Genomic DNA, 21308 nt, shown 5'->3' with positions numbered 1-21308 from the left:
TTACTGAGAGCATCCAGTGACAGGGGCTGAACACTACAGGGGGATGCTCCAGAGGAGCTCAGGGACTGGGGTACATCCAGTGTTAACTTGCAAGGCAAAGCAGGGGCTGCTAGATCCCTGAGGAATTTGTTTGGGTGACTAACAGACTGGGGGTGTCAGGGACCTGACACAGTGTTTAGCACAGACAAGTCTCTCTCTCACGGAGGCACGGGGGGGTAACAGTGACTCTCAGCTCTGGGCACCCCAAGAAAGAATCACAGCTATTTCTGCACCAATGCCAGATGTCTGCCGCAGCACAATGACATCAGTGTAGTTCCAAGGGGACAGATTTCCTAAATGTAGGCAGGTCCTTGGAAGCTACTACAAGGGCAAGGCAATCTGTATCAACAGACTCTGCCTAGCTGTTCTTTACCTGTCCTGACATGTATCTGTATAAATGCCTCACCAACCTACCTGACGCTCTCAGCTCCAATACAAGACTCAGATGTACAATGGAAGAGCAGCCCACAAGAGGCAAATCTCCTGTAGGGCTACTGATGAGGACAGGTTTTTATCTTAAAACAAAAACAACCCAGTGAATATATGAACAGACCACACACAGAGATCAGCCCTTCTAATAAGCCTGAACACAGGTATCTGAGGAAAAGCTGCTGACAGAGCCAATTTCTATCATGTCAAGGGACTCAATTTAAGCACAAAAGATGGTGGTTGTTGTTTTTTAACAGAAGATTATTATTTACAATATTTCAAGCTGTATAATCCCCAACCCAGCAGAGAAAGCTATCTGCCTTTTATTATTTGGACAGATTCGACAGAGACATCTTAATGAAATTCACATGTGCTGGTCCAACACAATCCAGACTCCTCCATTCAGGAACACAAGATTCCTCCTGGAACAGCCATGGGAGATATACTAGTTCTTCCCTATGGTTTTAACCTGACACTGACTGGCTGGGCTCCAAAGACTGACATTTGGAGATTCATGGTCACTTGTACTACAAACATTTGCTTCCTACTTAGGAAAATGCCAAGTGATTTTTTTTTTTTAAATACCTCCTTTGCACAGATGCAAAACCATTAAAAAATATCATCTGAAAATTCCAAAATAAAATAAATAGTTCCTCTAAGAATAGCCTATTGCAATATTAGGATGTCTTTAGTAACCCATAACTTTATTCCAAGCAAACTGTGCAGGAAGTGAGACAAAGTAGGACTGAAGGAAAGTCAGTGAATAAGACAGTGGCATGCTTGGAAGGATATTTTCAGATAAGTTTCAATATAACTTGAAGTCCTTCACACCAACTGCAGTCCCAGCTCCCCGATGAAGGCTTCCTAATATTATCACCACAGTGCAGGAAGTTTACTTCAGTCAATCTGTAGTGATTCTTCCCAAACGAGCAGCTTTCAGATGCCTTATTAATTTTTCTTTGTGTGCATAAATTGTTTAGAAGACTGAGAGTTTAATTATCTTTAAAAACAACAACAACAATGAAACAAGTTTGAAGTTCTTCAAAAATAACAGAATTTTCTTTTAAGGTAAATCAAGGCACAGACTCTGAAATTTCACAGTCCTTTTCCAACAGCGGTAACCCCTCATGATTTGGGCAGGAGACACCAAATTTTCCCATCATTCCACCAGATATGAGGACTTGTTATAGCCCATACGGCTAGCCTGCCTTGGGGCGGGAGGGATAGCTCAGTGGTTTGAGCATTGGCCTGATAAAACCCAGGGTTGTGAGCTCAATCCTTGAGGGAGCCATTTAGGAATCTGGGGCAAAAATCTGTCTGGAGATTGGTCCTGCTTTGAGCAGGGGGTTGGGACTAGATGACCTCCTGAGGTCCCTTCCAACCCTGATATTCTATTATCTATTTATTATATTCATTGCCTTGCCTTCATTATATTCTGCCTATATTCAGCAGTAAATATAAGGAACCTACAAGCCTGTATCCTGTAAGACATTGGCTTCAGCAGTTAGCATAAGACTTGAGGCCTAGGAACTTTGGCACAGATCAATGACCTAATGGTCACCCCTAAGTTTTGGGGAACTGGAACTAAGAGTGAGAGGGGAAATTTTGTCCATAATGACATCAGCCAACCACAGGAACATGAACTAACACCAGCTTTTGGATAGAACGTCCACAAATATCTGACCACAAGAGTGCCATGGCAACAGATTGACCTACATGATAATAAGTTGAGATCATTAATATGCTAACCTATAGGAGAATGACACGCCAACTTTGGTAGGTGAGGAAATACAAATAAGGAAGAGGGGAGAAACCCCACCGCATTAGACATAGTGGCGTTAGTGTAACCTATTATAAAAGCTGTATCCCAGCCTGTGTGCGGGAGGAGAGAGAGAGAGAGATGTAGCCCTTGGGAGGTGCCAGAATAATGGCCACTGGTGATGATGAGGAAGGTGATGGTGATGAGGAAGATGATGGCTAACATTTCAGGTTGTTCTGCAAGGGATGATGTGAATATATGGATATTCAGATGTACATTCTGTATTCTCTCTATCTACCTTACTGAGTTAGAGTGTTTGTGACTGTGCTAAATGTATTAATAAATTATTGTAAATGTAGAAGAGTTCTGCCTGCCCGCCTAGCCAGTGGGATGGCTTGAAGTTAACAGCTAAAACAACATGAGTAAATGGGTTTTAGTTCCCTGCACGTTATCGAACCGTTCTACGGTGGTGGAGCAGAAATTGAGCGAAGAGAGGCTGCTAAAAATGTCAAGTGCTAGGCTAACATGGAAAAGGACAACCCTAGCTGTGTGTACTTACAATTGTAGGTCGCTGGCAAGGGAAGAAATGTTAAACCATCTGATGGAGGAGAAGAAAAGGATAAAATGCGATAGCCTTGGTGTCAGCAAAACCCGACGAAAGAAGGAGTTGGAAGTCAACCGGAAGGATGGAAGCACTGTGAGGCTCAGAAAGGGAGATGGAACTAGAAATGTTGGAGGAGTCGGATTTATCATCAGTAAGGATTGGTCTTTGAAAGGTCATACCATGCCAGCTAATATCATCACGTATTGGTGTGTTGCATCTTCAGATGGAGTCAAAAGCTACCCTTAAGGTCATCCAGGCCTACACTCCCACAAGTGCAAGTGAGGACGAAGAAGTGGAAGAATTCTACTGAGAGCTCGAAAGAGCCCTCACGCAAAAGTCCACTTACACTGTCACGCTGGGAGATTTTAACGCCAAGGTCGGGCGAGGGAAATCTGGTGAAAAGTTCACAGGGAGATATGGCAGTGGCAAAAGGAATGAAAGAGGAGAAAGGCTGGTAGCGATGGCAGAAACGAAAGAACTGTACGTGGCAAACACCTGGTACAAAAAGACCACAAGAAGGTGGACGTGGATCATGCCAAACGTGAAGAGCAAGAATGAAATCGACTATATTTTAGTCAATAAAAGGCGCATCGTTCAAGACGTCTCTGTGGTGCAGCCTTTCAACACCAGCAGTGACCATCGCCTGCTTAGAGCGAAGTTGATTTTCGACAAAGCGGTGGAAAAGAAGGCGTTACAGATGGCAAAAAGGAAACAGCGGCCGAAGACATTCGATGAAGCAAAGCTGAAGAAAGTGATTTCTGGGTTTGACTGGAGCCAGACGGAAAAGTGTGATGAGGACTATAGCATCTTTGCTGACAAGCTGAGACGTTGCATAAAAGCAGCTGAAATTGAAAAGCTGAAGTAGACGAAGGGAAGAATCTCGAATGAAACGAAAAGCTTGTTGGAGAAGCGGAGAAACATGAAAAGGAGCTCAGATAACAACCTCAAGTACTCCATTCTGTGCAAACTTATACGGCGAAAACTGAAGGATGACTTTGAGAACTTCCGGAAAGAAAAGCTCCTCAAAACAGCTGAATTATGCAAGAGCCTCAAGACATGCAAGCGGGAATTGACACAGTATAGATTGAGCGTAACAGCATTGAAGAACAAGGACGGAGAGACAGTAATCGACACAGCAGGGATGGAGAAGGTCTGCAAGGACTTCTATACAGAACTGTTCAAATCAAGAATCAACGTCCCTCTCCCAACGCTCCAAGAGTCACAAGAACGCGTCCTCCCAATAATCGTCGGCGAAGTCTGAAGCGCACTACACCAGATGAAGAAGGGAAAAGCTCCAGGCAAAGATGGAATAACGTCAGAAATTATTTCTGCAGGAGGCGAAAAACTTTGGAAGGCCCTCGCTTTAAGATTCAGTCAATATCTTGAAGAAGGAAAAATACCATCAAGCTGGAAGGAGTCGAATACCATCTTGTTGCACAAGAAGGGCGATTGAGAAAATCTTAAGAACTACTGCCCTATATGCCTGCTCTCTCACATCTACAAGCTCTTTACAAAGGTGATAACAAACCAACTCTCGCAGAGTCTGGATGAACAACAGCTGAGAGAGCAGGCAGGGTTTTGAAGAAATTTTAGCACGATCGACCATATATTTACCCTTAGCCAGCTCCTATAAAGAGCGAGGGAATACAAATTCCTGCTGTGCATTGCATTCGTCGACTGTGAAAAGGCCTTTGATAGCATCGAGTTTAACACATTATTAAAGGCGCTCACAGAGCAGGGCATTAACACGCAGTACATCAGTTTGTTGAAGGAAGAGAATACTGGATGTACAACAGACGTTATTCTCCTCGAAACCCCCCTCCGCATCCCAAACGAAAAAGGCATAAAGAAAGGAGATACGATTTCACCGAAATTATTCACCGCCTGCCTCGAAATGGTTATGAACAAGATCAATTGGAGGAGTGGTGTCAACATAAACGGAGAACGATTATCTCTTCTCAGATTCACGGACAACATCGTACTAATTGCCGAAAGCACCAATCAACTGCAGAACATGCTACGAAGACTTGACAAGAAAAGCAGTCAGGTCGGCCTGAAAATGAAATACATGCGATCATACGTCTTACGAAAAGCCCAAATAACGATAACAGGAGAAGAAATCAAAGAAGTGGAACAGTACATATATTTGGGACAAGAAGTTAATATGCGCCAAGATCTGAACGGAGAACTCTCGCGAAGGATTCGGGCAGGATGGTATGCATTTAATTCCATCAAGGACGTCCTCAAAGGAAAAATCAACAAGACCACACGTACAAATATCTTCAATTCAACAGTGCTGCCAGCCATGCTGTATGGCAGTGAAACGTGGGCACTGACGAAGAGAGAAGAGCAGTGGCTGTTGGTGGCTGAAAGGGCAATGGAACGAGCTATGTTGGGAATTTCCCTTATGGATCCCAAATGAAATGATCAGAGAACGCACCGGTGTGAAAGATATTGTCGTGGAAAGCAGATATAACAAGATGCGATGGGTGGGCCACACAGCACGGTTCACGGACAACAGGTGGACCACAATCATTGCTGAGTGGTACCCGCAAGAACAGAAAAGACCACCCGGTCGGCCTCCAAGAAGATGGGAAGATGACATTGTTAAACATCTCGGACGAACATGGAGAAGAAAGGCAAGAGTGCAAGAAGAATGGCAGACGTGTTGTGATCGGCGCAGTCTTAACAACAGCTGAAGACCGATCAATCCAGGTGATCCAGGTGATAGAGTTCCTATAGTGCGAGTGTTGCAACTGTGCACATCGCGGTTCCCAAATATATAGTAATTTTAATAATACTGAGCCTGATCATGGGACAAGAACCTGTCAACCCTCAAAGTGATAACAGAGAATTCTTAATTAATCAATATAATTAATACATAATCTATAGATCAGGCTACATTGTGTCCTTGAAAGAGTGTAAACAAATTTACCAAGAACCACCATCAGTGTTGTCTAGCACAAAGGTTGCACATATGAGGCAGCATCTCAGGATAACAACACTGAGAATTTTTTTTAATTCATCCTAAGAAAAGTTTGGCAAATACAGATTCTACCTTAGAGACTCAAATCTTATTATATGTATTCCAGTACTGCCTAGAGGCCTCATCTGAGTTCGGGTCCCCATTGTGCTAAATCCTGTACATACACGTGGTCAGAGACAGGCCCTGCCTGCAACGTGTGTGTAATACTCACCAGTTGACAATGGCAACATTAAATTTAAAGAGGGCCAAGTCTTCCGGGGTTGTTTTTAGCTAGAGGTCCATGGGCAGAAGCACTAAGTCATGAGTGTCAAGTATCAGAGGGGTAGCCGTGTTAGTCTGAATCTGTAAAAAGCAACAGAGGGTCCTGTGGCACCTTTAAGACTAACAGAAGTATTGGAGCATAAGCTTTTGTGGGTGAATGCCCACTTGCGTCTGATGAAGTGGGCATTCACCCATGAAAGCTTATGCTCCAATACTTCTGTTAGTCTTAAAGGTGCCACAGGACCCTAAGTCATGAGGGGAGGCAAAGGTGGTGGTAGCAACTGTCTTTGCAGACTAAGAATCTGTATGAAGCTCATAAATGACTGAGACATGGCAAGTATGAATATCTGCACTATGGAAGCACCTCATGCCATAATCATTATAACTCTTGAGTCACCACTTACCCTGGCTGGAAACATTCATGCAGAAATAAATCCCATAGATCTGGTACACGTACAAGGTTCCCGGTTTCATGAACATTGCTGCATTTCTTGCAGTTTGTTTCCCTCCCTTTGAATGGGAAGCTGCATCTTCCCCACCCAGATATGCTTCCGTTTCCACAATCTTTCCCCGGAGTTCTCTGCCATCGGGAAGTTTATGAACTAAAATCTGAAACACAGGTCAAAAGTGTGTGTTAGTGAGTCCCAAGGTAAGGAACCCTTTAGTTAGGTCAACGTAGCTACATCAGTCAGCGGTGTGAAGAAAACTCAACCCCCTGACCCATGCAACTATGCCGACCTAACCCTCAGTGTAGGCGCAGCTATGTTGACAGAAGCTAACTGTGTGTTAGCTAACAGTGTTCCTACAACAAGTGAAAAACCCCTTCCATTGGTGTAGGCTGCACTTACACTACAAGGCTCTGCTGGCACAGCTACGTCAACATAACTATGGCAGAATAGTCCCTGGAGCGTAGACACAGCCTTGGTCACGGGAAAAAGCATGAGAAGTACAGAAATGTAAAGAGTCATGGATTATCACACAGCATAATGGGTGCTTCTCCATCATCTCCCATAGAATACTCTGCAACCCAATGTGAGCTCTTCCAGCTCCCATCCGGTGCCACACCTCAGTCCAAGGATCCAGACACTTACCTATCAAAATGCTGGAGGGAACAAAAGTTCCATTTTTCTCAATGTGACTGTATCATGCAGTAAAAATTTATGGTGTTACAGCATAAAATAAGGTCATTTTTTCCAGCCTGCCCACTTGTTTTTTGTTCCATCCAACATGTTTATTGGCTGAAGCAAAGAGTGCCACCTGTTAAGTCACTGACACTGACTCTAAATCACAACTTTAGCACATCATTACATGCGTATTATTTAATTCAGAGGAAAATATGACAACAAATATGATGAAATAATTTCCTCATTGGACACAGTCTTACCAAGACTAGTACCAAGTCCTGGTCCCAAGCTGGGCACGTAATCATAATCAGGGTATTAATAATGCTTTTGTAGTTTCCACAGTACATAACATGCAGCGGAGAGACTCTCGGCAACATCCTGACAAAACTTCGCTATTGAAACAGGCTCCCTGCTGCTGGCACTTAGGTAAATAATTAAATGTAGGTGGAGAAATAGAGAATGGTGAAAATAATTTTAAAACAAGAGAAAGAGAGAAACAAAACATAAGCAAAATCCATACAAACTGTTTTTTGTGGTTTGACCTAATGTTGTTTCCAGACATCTTGTTTTATTTAATGTGTTTATGAAATACTTCAACGTAGCCTCGTTTGGGCACAAACTCTCTGTTCAATTATACTACATTCTGCACTCCCATATTTAAAAACAAGTGGTTTTGGAATGACCCTCACGAAGCAGAGAGCTTAATTCCTGCCAGATGCTTGCACTGGATTGCTAAAGCAATTGTTGGCCTGATCCAGTAATGGATTTGCCAGAAGTCTGCATCAAACACTACAACTGTTGCATTTTAGAATTTGTTTTTAACAACTCTCGAGTTCTCAACGGTATCAGAGAAATTACTGAGTTTACCATTTTCAATCATGAAATATGCACAGAGAGGCTTCAGAAGCATACTAATTTTTTGGCCAGTCTGAAGTCATGATCTGTGAATAATGACAGTCAGCTTTTATGCTCCAAAAGCATCAGACACACATGGCTGACTTTCTCTTTTTAACAGAAAAAATGCTGAGGATCGAATTGTGGTTTTAAGATTCACACAGCCATTTCCTTGATTTCTCAGCTACCCCAAATGTGCACAAAGGAAGCCACTCAAGACACACATCTCTCTTCCACTGATGATTAGTAAACTCCGTCTGTATTTTGTCCTCCATTACAGCAAAAACAATTCACTGAAGTAGAATAAAGACAAGGGTTTCTCCTAGTGGAAAAATAAGCAAATGCCCTTAACTATCCTCATTCACTAGTACATATGCAAAATATCCTACGATGTATTCTATTCTGTTTAGGTTTCTGTGTCCTATTGACGGTGCATGCTAATATGACCAAATGCATTTTAAAGAGAGTTACTGTCAGGCCAAGTATGACCCAAAATTTAGGTTTGGTAAGACAAAATCCAAAACTTTTATCAAATCTAAGACTGACAGAAACATTTCCATGACAACTTTTTAAAACAAAATTCCAAGAGGGATAGCAGGCACAACACAGGACAATACAGAGCAGGAATGCACAAGTTTGAGACCTTTGGAGTGCTTCAAGAGTGTGTGGGTGGGGTTTTACAGATTTAAGGGCTAATTCCTGGCTAAAGTACACAATTCATTTAACTGAACTATGTAATCAGGATTTCTTGTCCCTGGGGAGGGGGGGGGGGAGGCTGTGAAGATACTATGCAGCTGCTATCACAGCCTCAGGGCTCCTGTGGCTCCCCGCCTACGGGTAGGCAGAGAATGTCTGATGGATGTGCACAGTCAAAGATCCAACAGCCCCACCCCTGTGACACCCACGGCCTGCCCCGCAAAACACATTGTGTTCTAGTGCAAAGGGATCCCCGATGGAACACAGTTAAGTAGTGTACAAGGAAGGGTGAAATCATGCACCTTGTCTTTTCTGTAGGATCGACCCATGCTGATTCAGCTGCAGTCAAGAAAGAAGCAATATTTGCCTCCTAAGAGGATAGAGCTTGGTGTATATTAAGTGAGAGGCTGTCCAAGCATACAAGCAGGAAAGAAGGCACGAAGTCTAGAGAGGTAGATTGGGTTTTCAGAGAGAAGTAACTATTCCAACATATTATAGCATAATAATAATAATAATCCATAGCCCTTATAAACTGCTATTCATCCATAGATCTCACAGCGCTTTACAAAGGAGGCCAGAAGCACTATCCCCGTTTCACAAATACAGAAACTGAGACACAGGAAGGGAAATCATAGAATATTAGGGTTGGAAGGGACCTCAGGAGGTCATCTAGTCCAACCCCCTGCTCAAAGCAGGACCAATCCCCAGACAGATTTTTACCCCAGTTCCCTAAATGGCCCCCTCAAGGATTAAACTCACAACCCTGGGTTTAGCAGGCCAATGGTCAAACCACTGAGCTATCCCAAATAACTGACCCAAGATCACCCAGCAAGGTAGAGCAGGGAATAGAACTCATGTTTCCTGAGTCCCGGTCCAGTAACCTATCCACTAGGCCACCCAGCCAAAGAAAATACAAAGCCAACATACAGGAATACCTGTTACAAGAATAATGGCCCTGGATCAGTCACCAATCCCATTTCAGTGAGTAAACTGGATTAAAAAAAATAAAGTTTCAAGATAAGCTTAATGCGAAATGCAACAGAAAATTGATCTGATAAGAGACTGGTTCTGCTCATGCAACCAAAATGGGCCCAACCCTGTTCCCGAAAGTCCCAATGATTTCACCAAGAACAAGAGTGAGTCAATATTTCCTGTAACAGCAGAGAGCTTTGGAATTAAAACTCAGTAAAAGGATGCGATTATGGTCCAACAACTTATGTTGTTGCTGTGTGCTGTACCACAAAGTGAACCTGTTGGCATGGACATGAGTCCTTGTGTCAATTACCTGTCCTAGAAATGATTTAGCCAGGCTGATGCAGGATTGGTTGAAAAAATCTGTCCCTAGCCGGGAAGATGTCCTCTTCTCTTCACTGAAGTATTTGCTGCTTACTGGAGAGGAATTCCCATCAAGAACAACTGTCAGGCTCCCAGAGGTGTCAGCTGGAGAGAAGCTGGGTTTACTTTGGACAGCATTTAATGGAGTTAACCGCTTTCTTTTTCTTGGCATCATTCTGGAAAACTGTCATTTAAAAAAAAAAATGAAATAAGCTCTTTGTATGTATTTACAGGAACTAATTTCCATGATGGTGAGCTTTTACATATATCCTTTTATCCAAATGATTACAAAAGCTCTAATTTATTGAACAAACTAGACACAGTCTACAACCAGGTTACACACTTATAGGCAGCTAAATCAGGCAATGCAAAGTTGGCCTCTGCTCTGACAAGTGTTTGTAAAAAAGCAGCACAGGGCTCCACAGTTTTATCTTTTAAGGAATCTAAATCAAATCAAATCTGCTAAATTTACAAGTAACAATAAATTTCTAATTGCCAGCCCTAAAAGCAACCTGTAACAAAGATTATGCAATTCTGTTAAGTGATACACAAGCCAAAGAAGACTCTAAGAGCCATTTCAAGACCTGTGCTGGCTCAGTAGGACTCACAGCAGCAAAGAGAAACAAACAGTTCAGACAGCAAAGTGAGCAGAAAAGGCTCTGAACATACACAGAGCACATATTTATGTACACTTCACCAATCTCTGAAATGCAGCCACCTCTAGATGAATGCTTGCCATGTTCCAAGCAACACTGCTCAACAGGAAGTGAAGAAGAATCCTGTACCAACTGAAACTGCAGAGGAAAGAATTACATAATAAGAATGTAATTGCCTACATTGATCTGTGGCAAGAACACCTATATACTTCTAAAAATGCCATTGCTGCTAAAAGCCATTTGTACCGACATTTTGAGTCTCTCTTGACCGATGGCCCCTCCAGCAGCACAGTGCCCCTAGGACCAGTTCAGTACTGACTCAGATAAACTAGTGCCACCTACTGAATCACCAATACTATTTCCTGTAGCACCACTTTCTGCTCCAGAAGGATCCATTAAAGTACATGTTAGGGTGCATAGCAGGAAATCGCCCAAACACAGCACAGAGACAGCCCGTTTGATTCGTTTTTTTTCTAAATACCTAAGTTGAGAAGTAAAACAATCCTTAAGTGCAATTATCCAATGATGCTAGAGACTTAAGTGGAAAGGCCGGCTGCATGCTAAACTCTAAATCACAGCCTTCATTTATATTTGTGGGAATCTTTAAAAATCCCACTTGAGGTCACTGCATTAGTCTCACATACATGGCACACCTGCAAATGAGTGTCCCCATTCAAACGCACAGGGCGGCGGGTATGTGAGGAGGAACACTTCTGGACCTCACATTGACCTCTAAAGTTCAATCAAAGGAATGACTCCCATTCAAAACGGCACTGCCCTGAAAGGTTAACTGGAACTTCCAGTTCACTAGCCATACATAAAGACATGCTGAAAATATGACCAATCTGCATGGTGCATTAACTCATTTGGCAACCACTGCTCTTGTGGAATGCAAGATCAGAAAGAGGCTCGGAATCATTCAGCATCTATTGTCTTTCAAATTAAAGTAATTCATAAAAATTGCATGTGTGTCATGTAAACATTTCAGTACACTGTTACCACAGTTTTAGCACCTTTGGGGAGTATATCTCTGCTCTTCTCCTAGAAATCTGTGGGCTAATCCAGCAAGGCACTCAGCACCCTCAACTCTCACTGAAACAAATGGCAGCCAAGGATGCTAGAATACTCAATGGCCAGGAAAGAACACTATGGCAAACTTGTCTTATGTGAATTGCTTGTTATAAACAAGTATTTGATGGCGCCTGTGTACTGCATCTATAAAGAAAAGGGATTAATGGAATGTTGATCCTGTTTAAGAGGCCTTGGAAAAAAGAAAAAAAGAAGAAAAAAAAACTCCTTCCCTTTATCTTTCTGCTTGTTGGTGCCTATGTACTGCGGGGAAACATGCATTGAACACAGACTAGAATATGTGTCAGGTCACTCCAAGTCCATCAGTTACCAAGCAATTGTTTGGCAAGTAAAGGACACCATCTTCTCTAATGCGAGTCTGTAGGCGACTCCAGGGATTGTAGTCAAAGTAGGGTTTTTCATTTGCATGTATATATTAAATAATCTAAACAAGAAAATTCTATCTCTGTTTGTTATGTGCCTTTGAAAAACCCTAAAACCTGTAAAAGGCAAGCTACCCACCACTCTAAGGCTAGCTCCACACTACCCGCCTGATTTGGCGGGTAGAGATCGATCTTCTGGGATCGATTTATCGCGTCTCATCTGGACGCGATAAATCGATCCCAGAAGCGCTCCCCCGTCGACTGCGGAACTCCTGCTCGCCGAGAGGAGGAAGCGCTGTCGACGGGGGAGCTTGCCTGCGCCACGTGGACCCGCAGTAAGTAAACTTAATTCGATCTAGGAAATGTCGACTTCAGCTACGCTATTCTCGTAGCTGAAGTTGCGTTTCCTAGATCGATCCCCCGCCCCAGTGTGGACCAAGCCTGAGAGTAGCAAATGAGAATTAAACAGTGTTTCAATGTATTTCTAACACAGATTTTACTGCAAGAAGTCAAGTTAATTACAAATTGTTGAAGATGCTGAAAAAAGATCAGTTACGAAATTGCAGAGTCCGAGCTGGGAGAAGAGAGAACAAAAAGAATCAAGGGGTAAATGACAGCACACTGACCCCAGAGAGTGTGCTGGGGTCTCTCTTCACAGGGGCTGCTGTGCTATAAATAAGAAGATATTTAGCATGCTTTCAGCTGTAATGACAGACAGGTCAATAGCACATATATAAAAGGTTTTGATGCTGCTCAGCACTTGACATGCCCCGTGCAGCCCAAGTTCTGAAAACACACTGCTGCTGCTCAGGCACACCCAGCCTTCTCTAGTTATTCTAACCAGAATGCATTCATTGGCGGTTCCTGCCAGAGTATTTATAAAGGAGGAGAGGGCATGAAGGTCTTCACCAACTACAGAGCCAGAAGATTCCTTTCAGCCACTTCACATGGCAGTGGCTCACCAGTGCAGATTGCAGCAGCTAGAGCAGGCTTCTTGCCCACTCCTGTATGTGCCTTTAGTAGAGACCAAACATGAAATGGTTAAAAGCCTGCTGCTGCTCTCGCTGCTTCTGGAGAAGCAGATGGCTCCAAGGGGAGGTCCCCAACTGCCCAGGCTTCTGATAACCAGGAGAAACACATAGCAAATTGCTTGCCAGATACGAAGGTTGCAGATCTCTCAAGACAGATAGACAGACTTATGTGCAGTGCTGGCAAGAGATTCAAGTCCAGGACCTCCATGGTAGCATTCTCTGAAATGCTTCTAGTTCCACACGCAGAGCCAGTTAGACGGGCAGAAATGCAGCATTTCAATGGGTGGCTGAGACAGTGGTGTTGGGAGGAGGGATTTAGGTTTATTAGGAATGGAGGAACCTTTTGGGAAAGGAGGAGCCTATACAGGAAGGATGGGCTCCACCTAAACCAAAATGGAACCACATGTTAAAAACACCTTCACCACAGATTTGACAAAACTGAATGACTGGACAATTAAATGGCAGGTGAAATTCAATGTTGATAAATGCAAAGTAATGCACATGGGAAAACATAATCCCAACTATACATACAAAATGATGGGGACTAAATTAGCTGTCACCACTCAAGAAAGATCTTGGCGTCATTGTGGATAGTGCTCTGAAAACATCCACTCAATGTGCAGCAGCAGTCAAAAAAGCTAACCAAATATTAGGAACCATTAGGAAATGGACAGATAAGACAGAAAACATCACAATATCACTATGTAAATCCATCCCTTGAATACTGCATGCAGTTCTGGGCACCCTGTCTCTGCAGAAATATATTAGAATTGGAACAGGCACAGAGAAGGGCAACAAAAATGATCAGGAATATGGAAGAGCTGTTATACAAGAAGAGATTAAAAAGAGAGAATTTTCAGCTTGGAAAAGAGATGACTAAGGGGCGGTATGATAGAGGTATATAAAATCACGAACGATGTGGAGAAAGTGAATAGGGAAGTGTTATTTACCCCTTCACATAACGTAAGAAACAGGGGTCATCCAATGAAATTAACAGGCAGCAGGTTTAAAACAAACAAAAGGAAGTACTTCACTCAACATACAGTCAACCTGTGGAACTCGTTGCCAAGGGATGCTGTGAAGGCCAAAAATAAAACTGGGTTCAAAAAGGAATTGGATAAGTTCATGGAGGATAGGTCCACCAATGGCTATTAGCCCAGATGGCCAGGGACCCAACCCCATTCCCCAGATGTCCCTAAGCCTCTGACTGAGAGAAGCTGGGACTGGATAACAAGGGATGGATCACTCAGTAATTGCTCTGTTCAGTCCCTTTGAACCACCTGGCAGTGGCTGCTGCTGGAAGATGGGATACTGGGCTAGAAGGACCATTGGTCTTACCCACTATGGCCCTCCTTATGTTCCTCTCCCATCATGGATTCAGCTGCTCAAGCAAAATCAATCACCCTCTTTCCCACCTAACATACAAAATCAGGCTCTCACCTATAGCCCAGGACCTGAGGGGTCAGGCAGTATCTCAGCTCCTCTATGCAACAGCTAGACCTGCCTCTCCCTCTCACAGCTCTCCAGAGAGAGAGGAGGCTTCTGCTAACATTTCTTTGCCAGCCAGGTCACAGAAGGGTGCCCTAGCGCTATAGCAGGAGGAGACAAGTTGAGAGGTAAAGATCCCCACAGTATGGTTACCATTAGGACTCTTGCCAATCCTACAGCAGTCAGGAGGTACAGAAAATTTAAAGCAACAATTCTAGCAAGTAGGCAGACAGAAATCTGGATGTGGCAGGGGGCTGGCTGGCTGAAACACGAGCCGAGTTGATCTCTAATGACATCTGGACAGGACAGCACAGAGTACCAATCACTATGCTGGAATGCTGCACAAGGTAAAGGTAAATTCCCCTCCCTCTTCCTCTCCTGTCTCGACCAAACTCCACCCTAGGAAGGTGAAACAGACAGATGACTTATTCAAGCGGAGAGGCTCTTCTTGAGTGCTGCAGACAGAGTAAAGTAAGGCAGGTCTGTCTTTTACGTGTGACTCTCCAGAAGCAGATGCCAAGCCTGTCAGCTGTCAAGTCCCTCCCCTCAGATGAGCCATCTCCTGGACTTTTGGCATAGAGTGTAGTGTCCAGCCCCCACTGCACCCTACAGTGTGACATCCCAACCTTGTACAGCATTCCAGCATAGCAACTGGGACACTGTCTGCTCTGTCCTGTCATCAGAGATTATCCCAGTCCCTGCTCCCAAGAAGGGAGTGGAGGCAGAGGCTAGCCAATTATAACTATAAGTGAACTATTTAGTCTTATTAAAAAAAAAAAAAAAAAAGAAAGAAAAAGACCTTGATTGTGGGTTTACGCCTACACTCCTACCAATACTTTAAAAGTCTGGCAAAATGAATGAAGGTTACACCCACTTTTAGTGACTGCTGGGGATGTTCGTTTCCTGTAAGAAAGAACTCCCGGTACGTTCCCATCCATCTGGCTGCCACATGTGATGCAACAGCTGACCAGACATCTTAGTTGTTTTGAAATAAAACATTTATCCCGCTGCAAAGAACAGGCGAAGATTAAGGGGGAAGAGGAGAACTGATGAAAATTCACAGCTTCAAAATCTACACACAGTTGTTTTTTTTGACTGAAGCCATTCCAGGCTCTTTTCAACATTCAAACACATAGCACATACCTGAAATGCCAAAATTACATATTAAACGTGAAAAATAAACAGAAGTTAAGACTAAAACTGACAACAAATGTCACCCAGCTCAACATCCTGAGATTTTAATCAACTGAACTGATATCAATTATCATTTAGAAAGATGTCTAGGGAACGGAGAAAGGGAGTGAGGGTCATGACTTCTAACCTAAAGGAAGGAAAAAACTAAGTTGAGGTGACAGCACAGATCGCCAAAACTACGGTACTTAGGAGGCTAGCAGAGCACAGACCCATGTGGGCATGAGGAAAGCTTAAGTGTGTGAGGCATCACTGACATTCCAGCAAAAGATAGTCCCTTCCATAGCAGAGTGGCCTAGTTTCCAGTCTCTCCTTGTGAGCAGTCTCTATTTTCCAAAATAAACTTGCATCACATTTCTGATAGGCCTTGGACCAGGCTTCTTCCTTCCCCTCCCCGAAGACAAAGTATATACTATTTCTAGGAGATCTCATGCAGGTCACATTTCTCCACAGCAGTTGCTCCTCCAGGCATTAGCTGTGTCATTACACCATCTACCCCAGAGACCGTATGGCATTCAATACCCTATCTATATAACTGAATTCCTGGCCAATCTATTTACATTTTTATGTACAAAAATAACTATGTTAAATGAAGGTTATTTAGGTTAATAAATCAACTCAAAAGTTAGGAAATGGCAGAATGTAAGTATCTGTGCAATCTTAATGCGCCCCATTGTGCATATGCATTATACATTCTTTATTTACATAATCACATACTGTTTTCCCCGCACTGGACAGCCTTACTCAATGCACAGGCTGGATGGTGCTCAGGAAATGAGGAAACTGTATTTCTTTCTATCTTGAACATTTAATATAATATTTACTTCCCACCATCTATAGCCAATAATGTTAAGACCAATCAGAAGTGTTTTTTTTTTTAAATATTAGGAACAAAAGAAATACTAACAATATATGGGTCCATGATGCATGGAGATGGTGATTACATCATTAATGATGCAGACAAGACAAGAGTGTTCAATCAACATTTCTGTTCTTAATTTGGAAAGAAGCTGGATGATATATTGGTATCACATGATAGTGAAATCCTTTCGGTGCCAACAATAACTAAGAAGGACATTAAACGGACTCAACAAAAGATACATATTTTTAGAATGGCAAATCAGGATAATTGGCACCTGTTTTAAAAGAGTAGGCCGAGGACATCTCTGGAGCACTGATATTAATATTTAATAACTCTTGTCATACTTGGGAAGTTCCAGAGGGCTGGAAGGAAGGAAAAGTTGTGCCAATATTTAAAAAGAGTAAATGGGATCATAAAGGTAATTATAGGCCAGACTGACAGTGATCCTGGGTAAAATAATGGAATGGCTGATACAAGGCTCAATCAATAAAGAATAAAAGGATGGTAGAATTAATGCCTGATGAGATGCTTTTTTACAGAAAATAGGTCCTGTCAAATAAGCTTGATTTTTAAAGTGCTGACACAATATGCTTTGACTTCTGCAAGACTTTTACCTCATGATATGTTAATTAAAATAGTATCATTCAGAAATCAATATAGCACATAGTAAATGGATTAGAAACTATCTGAGATCTCAAAACGTCATTGCTAATAGAGACTCATCATCACGCTGGGGGTTTCTAGTGGGGACCCAAGAGGATCAGCTTTCATTACAATGATACTGAATATCTTTATCAACCATCTGGAAGACAATATAAAATCCAATGATCTGATAAATGTTGCAGATGGACACAAAAAATGTTGGGTTGTAAATAAGGATGAAGACATGTCACCCCAGCAGAGCAATCTGGACAGCATGGCAACTTTGGGGTGATCAAAGTATTTTAATACAGTCAAATGCAAGATCATATATTTAGGAATGAAGAATGCAGTCCACACTTACAGAATGGGGAACTGTATCCTTGAATGCAGAGATTGTGAAAAGGACTTAGGGGCCACAATGAAAACTGGCTGAACATGTGCGCTCGGGGCAATGCTGCTGCCAAAATCAACCCTTGGATGTATAAGCAGGAGAATATTAGGTAGAAATAGGGAGATGTTGTTACCTCTGTATTTGACACTGGTGAGACCATTAATGGAATACTATGTCCAATCGCATGTATTTGTAAAGAAATATGCTCTAGTTAGTTATTGGGCTTAATGAGGACTATACAGGGTGAAATTCTCTGGCCTGTGTGACACAGGAGGTCAGACTAGGTGATCATAATGGTCCCTTCTGGCCTTAACATGTATGAATTTACAAGTCTTGCATTTCCTGTTTTTGCTGAAGACTCCTTGGAGGAGCCAATAACTCCAGTGGTAACTATGACAACGCTTAACTGAAGGAACAGGATTGTTACTCTTTGATTCTTTCCTCCAAAACTGTCAGGCAATTGAGTTTAGCTAGGCGTTAACAAATAAACAAAGCACCAAGAGTATAAACAGACAGAATAAAAATCCCTCTCTTCACTCAAGTTCCACTTCCTTTGGTACCTGTAAGATAATTTCCCTACTAGTTCTTCAGTCATCCACACAGTCTTCAAAGTAGACAATACCTGAATTTCTAATGTAAATTCCAACTCCCTTAAGGTTTTTCCCCAGGACTTCTTTACATATTGTAAAGAATTAAACAAAACAACCCTGTTATTACCTCTGCAGATTCCTTTAAAGCAGGGATGTCAGAACTCACAAGTTAGCAGCCCCAGGCCAAGTGGACATTGCACTGGGAGGTTTCTCTAAGGAAGCAACAAGTTATTCTGTCACTATGCCCTCTGATGCAGTACTAACTCAATGCCCCAGCAAGGTGTTAAGGGGCACTGCGATGATAGAGACCCCTTCTTTTAGATGAGACATAAAAGGGAGGCACTGATTACCGGTAGCCCAGTGATACCCATACCTCAGTGGTTCAGGAGCCAAATTACCAATCAATATTACCCAAATAGCCACAGTAGTGTGAATTCATTGTTTCATTCACTATAGTACTATTCATATTTAAACAGCATGATGGGAAATATTTAGTTTATATATATTATATAATTCTCACAGCAAATAAGTTAATAACTTGATGCAAGTTGACAACTGATTAACAACATAGTAAAAGCATCCTGATTGGTTAATAACTTAGGTTGGTTAACAATTAAATCACACACTGTATTAATATCATGTGCTTCAAAGATCTGCAGGAGACATTAAAGAGCCACTTGCAGCTTGTGAGCCACAGTTTGAGTATCACTGCTGTAGCCATTCAAGATCCTGAGGCACTATTTATTCTATTTACTGATGTTTATCTTGGTGTCTTCAGCATGATTAACAACCTTGGCACTAACCTGCCCCAAACCTGTGAAAATTTAAACACTCAAGTAGTCTCAGGGAATCAAAGTCCAATGAGACTTAAGCATGTCAGTTTTTGCAGGACCAAACTCCTCAGGTGGTTTCAAATTAATACGGCATTAAGCTTTGCTGACAGTCCTAGACTGTTTGTGCAAGACTGCTGTTAGATGGTAGCTGCATTTCAGCTTGTACAGCACACACTTAGCTGAAGTGAAAAATGCAAGCAGAACTTTAAGTTCTTGCTAGTGCATCTGTACCCTCAACTGCTGGAAGATCAGCACTTTCCCAGCAACACAGACGTAACTTTTATGGCTGTCAATTAATCGCAGTTAAACTCACGCAATTAACTCAAAAAATTTATCACGATTAATCACAATTTTAATTGCACTGTTAAACAACAGAATATCAATTGAAATTTATTAAATATTCTTGGATGTTTTTCTACATTTTCAAATATATTGATTTCAATTACAACACAGAACACAGTGTACAGTGCTCACTTTATATTATTTTTATTACAAATACTTGCTCTGTAAAAATGATAAACAAAAGAAATAGTATTTTTCAATTCACCTCATACAAGTACTGTAGTGCAATTTACAAATATAGATTTCTTTTTTGTTACATAACTGCACTCCAAAACAAAACAATGTAAAACTTCAGTCCTACTTATTCAGCCAATCGCTAAGACAAACAATTTTGTTTACATTTACAGGAAATAATGCTGCCCCCTTCTTATTTACAATGTCACCTGAAAGTGAGAACAGGCGCTCGTGTAGCAATTTTGTAGCTGCCATTGCAAGGTATTTACACGCCAGATATGCTAAACATTCGTTGCCCCATCATGCTTTGGCCACTTTTCCAGAGGACATGCTTCCATGCTGAGAACACTCGTTAAAAAAATAATGCGTTAATTAAATTTGTGACTGAACTCCTTTGGGGAGAATTGTATGTCTCCTGCTCTGTTTTAGCCACATTCTGCCATATATTTCATGTTATAGCAATTTCTGATGATGACCCAGCACATGTTGTTCCTTTTAAAAACACCTTCACCACAGATTTGACAAAACGCAAAGAAGGAACCAATGTGAAATTTCTAAAGATAGCTACAGCACTCAACCCAAGGTTTAAGAATCTGAAGTGCCTTCCAAAATCTGAGAGGGATGAGGTGTGGAGCATGCTTTCAGACTCCGATGTGGAAACTACACAACCCAAACCACCAAAAAAGAAAATCCACCTTCTGTTGGTGGCATCTAACTCAGATGATGAAAATGAACATTTGTCCGTCCGCACTGCTTTGGATTGTTATCGAGCAAAACCCGTCATCAGCATGGACACATGTCCTCTGGAGCGGTGGTTGAAGCATCAAGGGACATATGAATCTTTAGCACATCTGGCACGTAAATATCTTGTGATGCGGGCGACAACAGTGCCATGCGAGCACCTGTTCTCGCTTTCAGGTGACACTGTAAAGAAGAAGCAGGCAGCATTATCTCCTGCAAATGTAAACAAACTTGTTTGTCTGAGCGATTGGCTGAACAAGAAGTAGGACTGAGTGGACTCGCAGGCTCTAAAATTTTACATTGTTTTATTTTTGAATGCAGATTTTTTGGTACATAAGTCTACATTTGTAAGTTCAACTTTCATGATAAAGAGATTGCACTACAGTACTTGTATTAGGTGAATTGAAAAATACTATTTCTTTTGTTTTTTACAGTGCAAATATTTGTAATAAAAATAAAAGTGAGCATTGTACACTTTGTATTCTGTGTTGTAATTCAAATCAATATATTTGTAGAATATGTAGAAAACATCCAAAATATTTAAATAAATGGTATTCTATTATTAACTGCATGATTAATAGTGCAATTAATTTTTTTTTAATTGCTTGATAGCCCTAATAATTTTGCATTGCCCTGTTCCCACTTCCCAGTCTGAGAAGTCAGCTGCCTTCAGAGAAAGGCAATACGTAGCGATCCTTACTTAGTGCTGTGCACATAGGGACAGGTGACCCCCAGGAAGGGCGTAGGGTATATCCCATTTACAGACCGAGTACTGTCTTAAGGCAGAGG

General features: G+C 42.0%; 1 protein-coding gene across 2 annotated transcripts in view; it reads right to left on the bottom strand.

The window, feature by feature from the left end:
• The window catches only part of MPG (N-methylpurine DNA glycosylase), a 41467-nt gene extending 25761 nt beyond the window's left edge, over positions 1-15706 (bottom strand). For both annotated transcript variants that reach the window (XM_065411689.1, XM_065411688.1), the window contains exons 1-3: positions 15628-15706; positions 10078-10311; positions 6483-6687 (exon numbers count right to left, since the gene is read on the bottom strand). In XM_065411689.1, coding sequence (XP_065267761.1) covers positions 6483-6687; positions 10078-10311; positions 15628-15687 — 499 coding nt within the window. In that variant the 5' untranslated portion in view covers positions 15688-15706. The remainder of the gene's footprint in view (positions 1-6482; positions 6688-10077; positions 10312-15627) is intronic.
• Between the last annotated feature and the right edge of the window lie 5602 nt (positions 15707-21308).

This window comes from Emys orbicularis, chromosome 10 (assembly GCF_028017835.1).
Source record: "Emys orbicularis isolate rEmyOrb1 chromosome 10, rEmyOrb1.hap1, whole genome shotgun sequence".
In the NCBI taxonomy this organism is placed as follows: domain Eukaryota; kingdom Metazoa; phylum Chordata; order Testudines; family Emydidae; genus Emys; species Emys orbicularis.
Note: the sequence above shows the minus strand (reverse complement) of the source record. Positions and strands in the feature narration are given on the sequence as shown.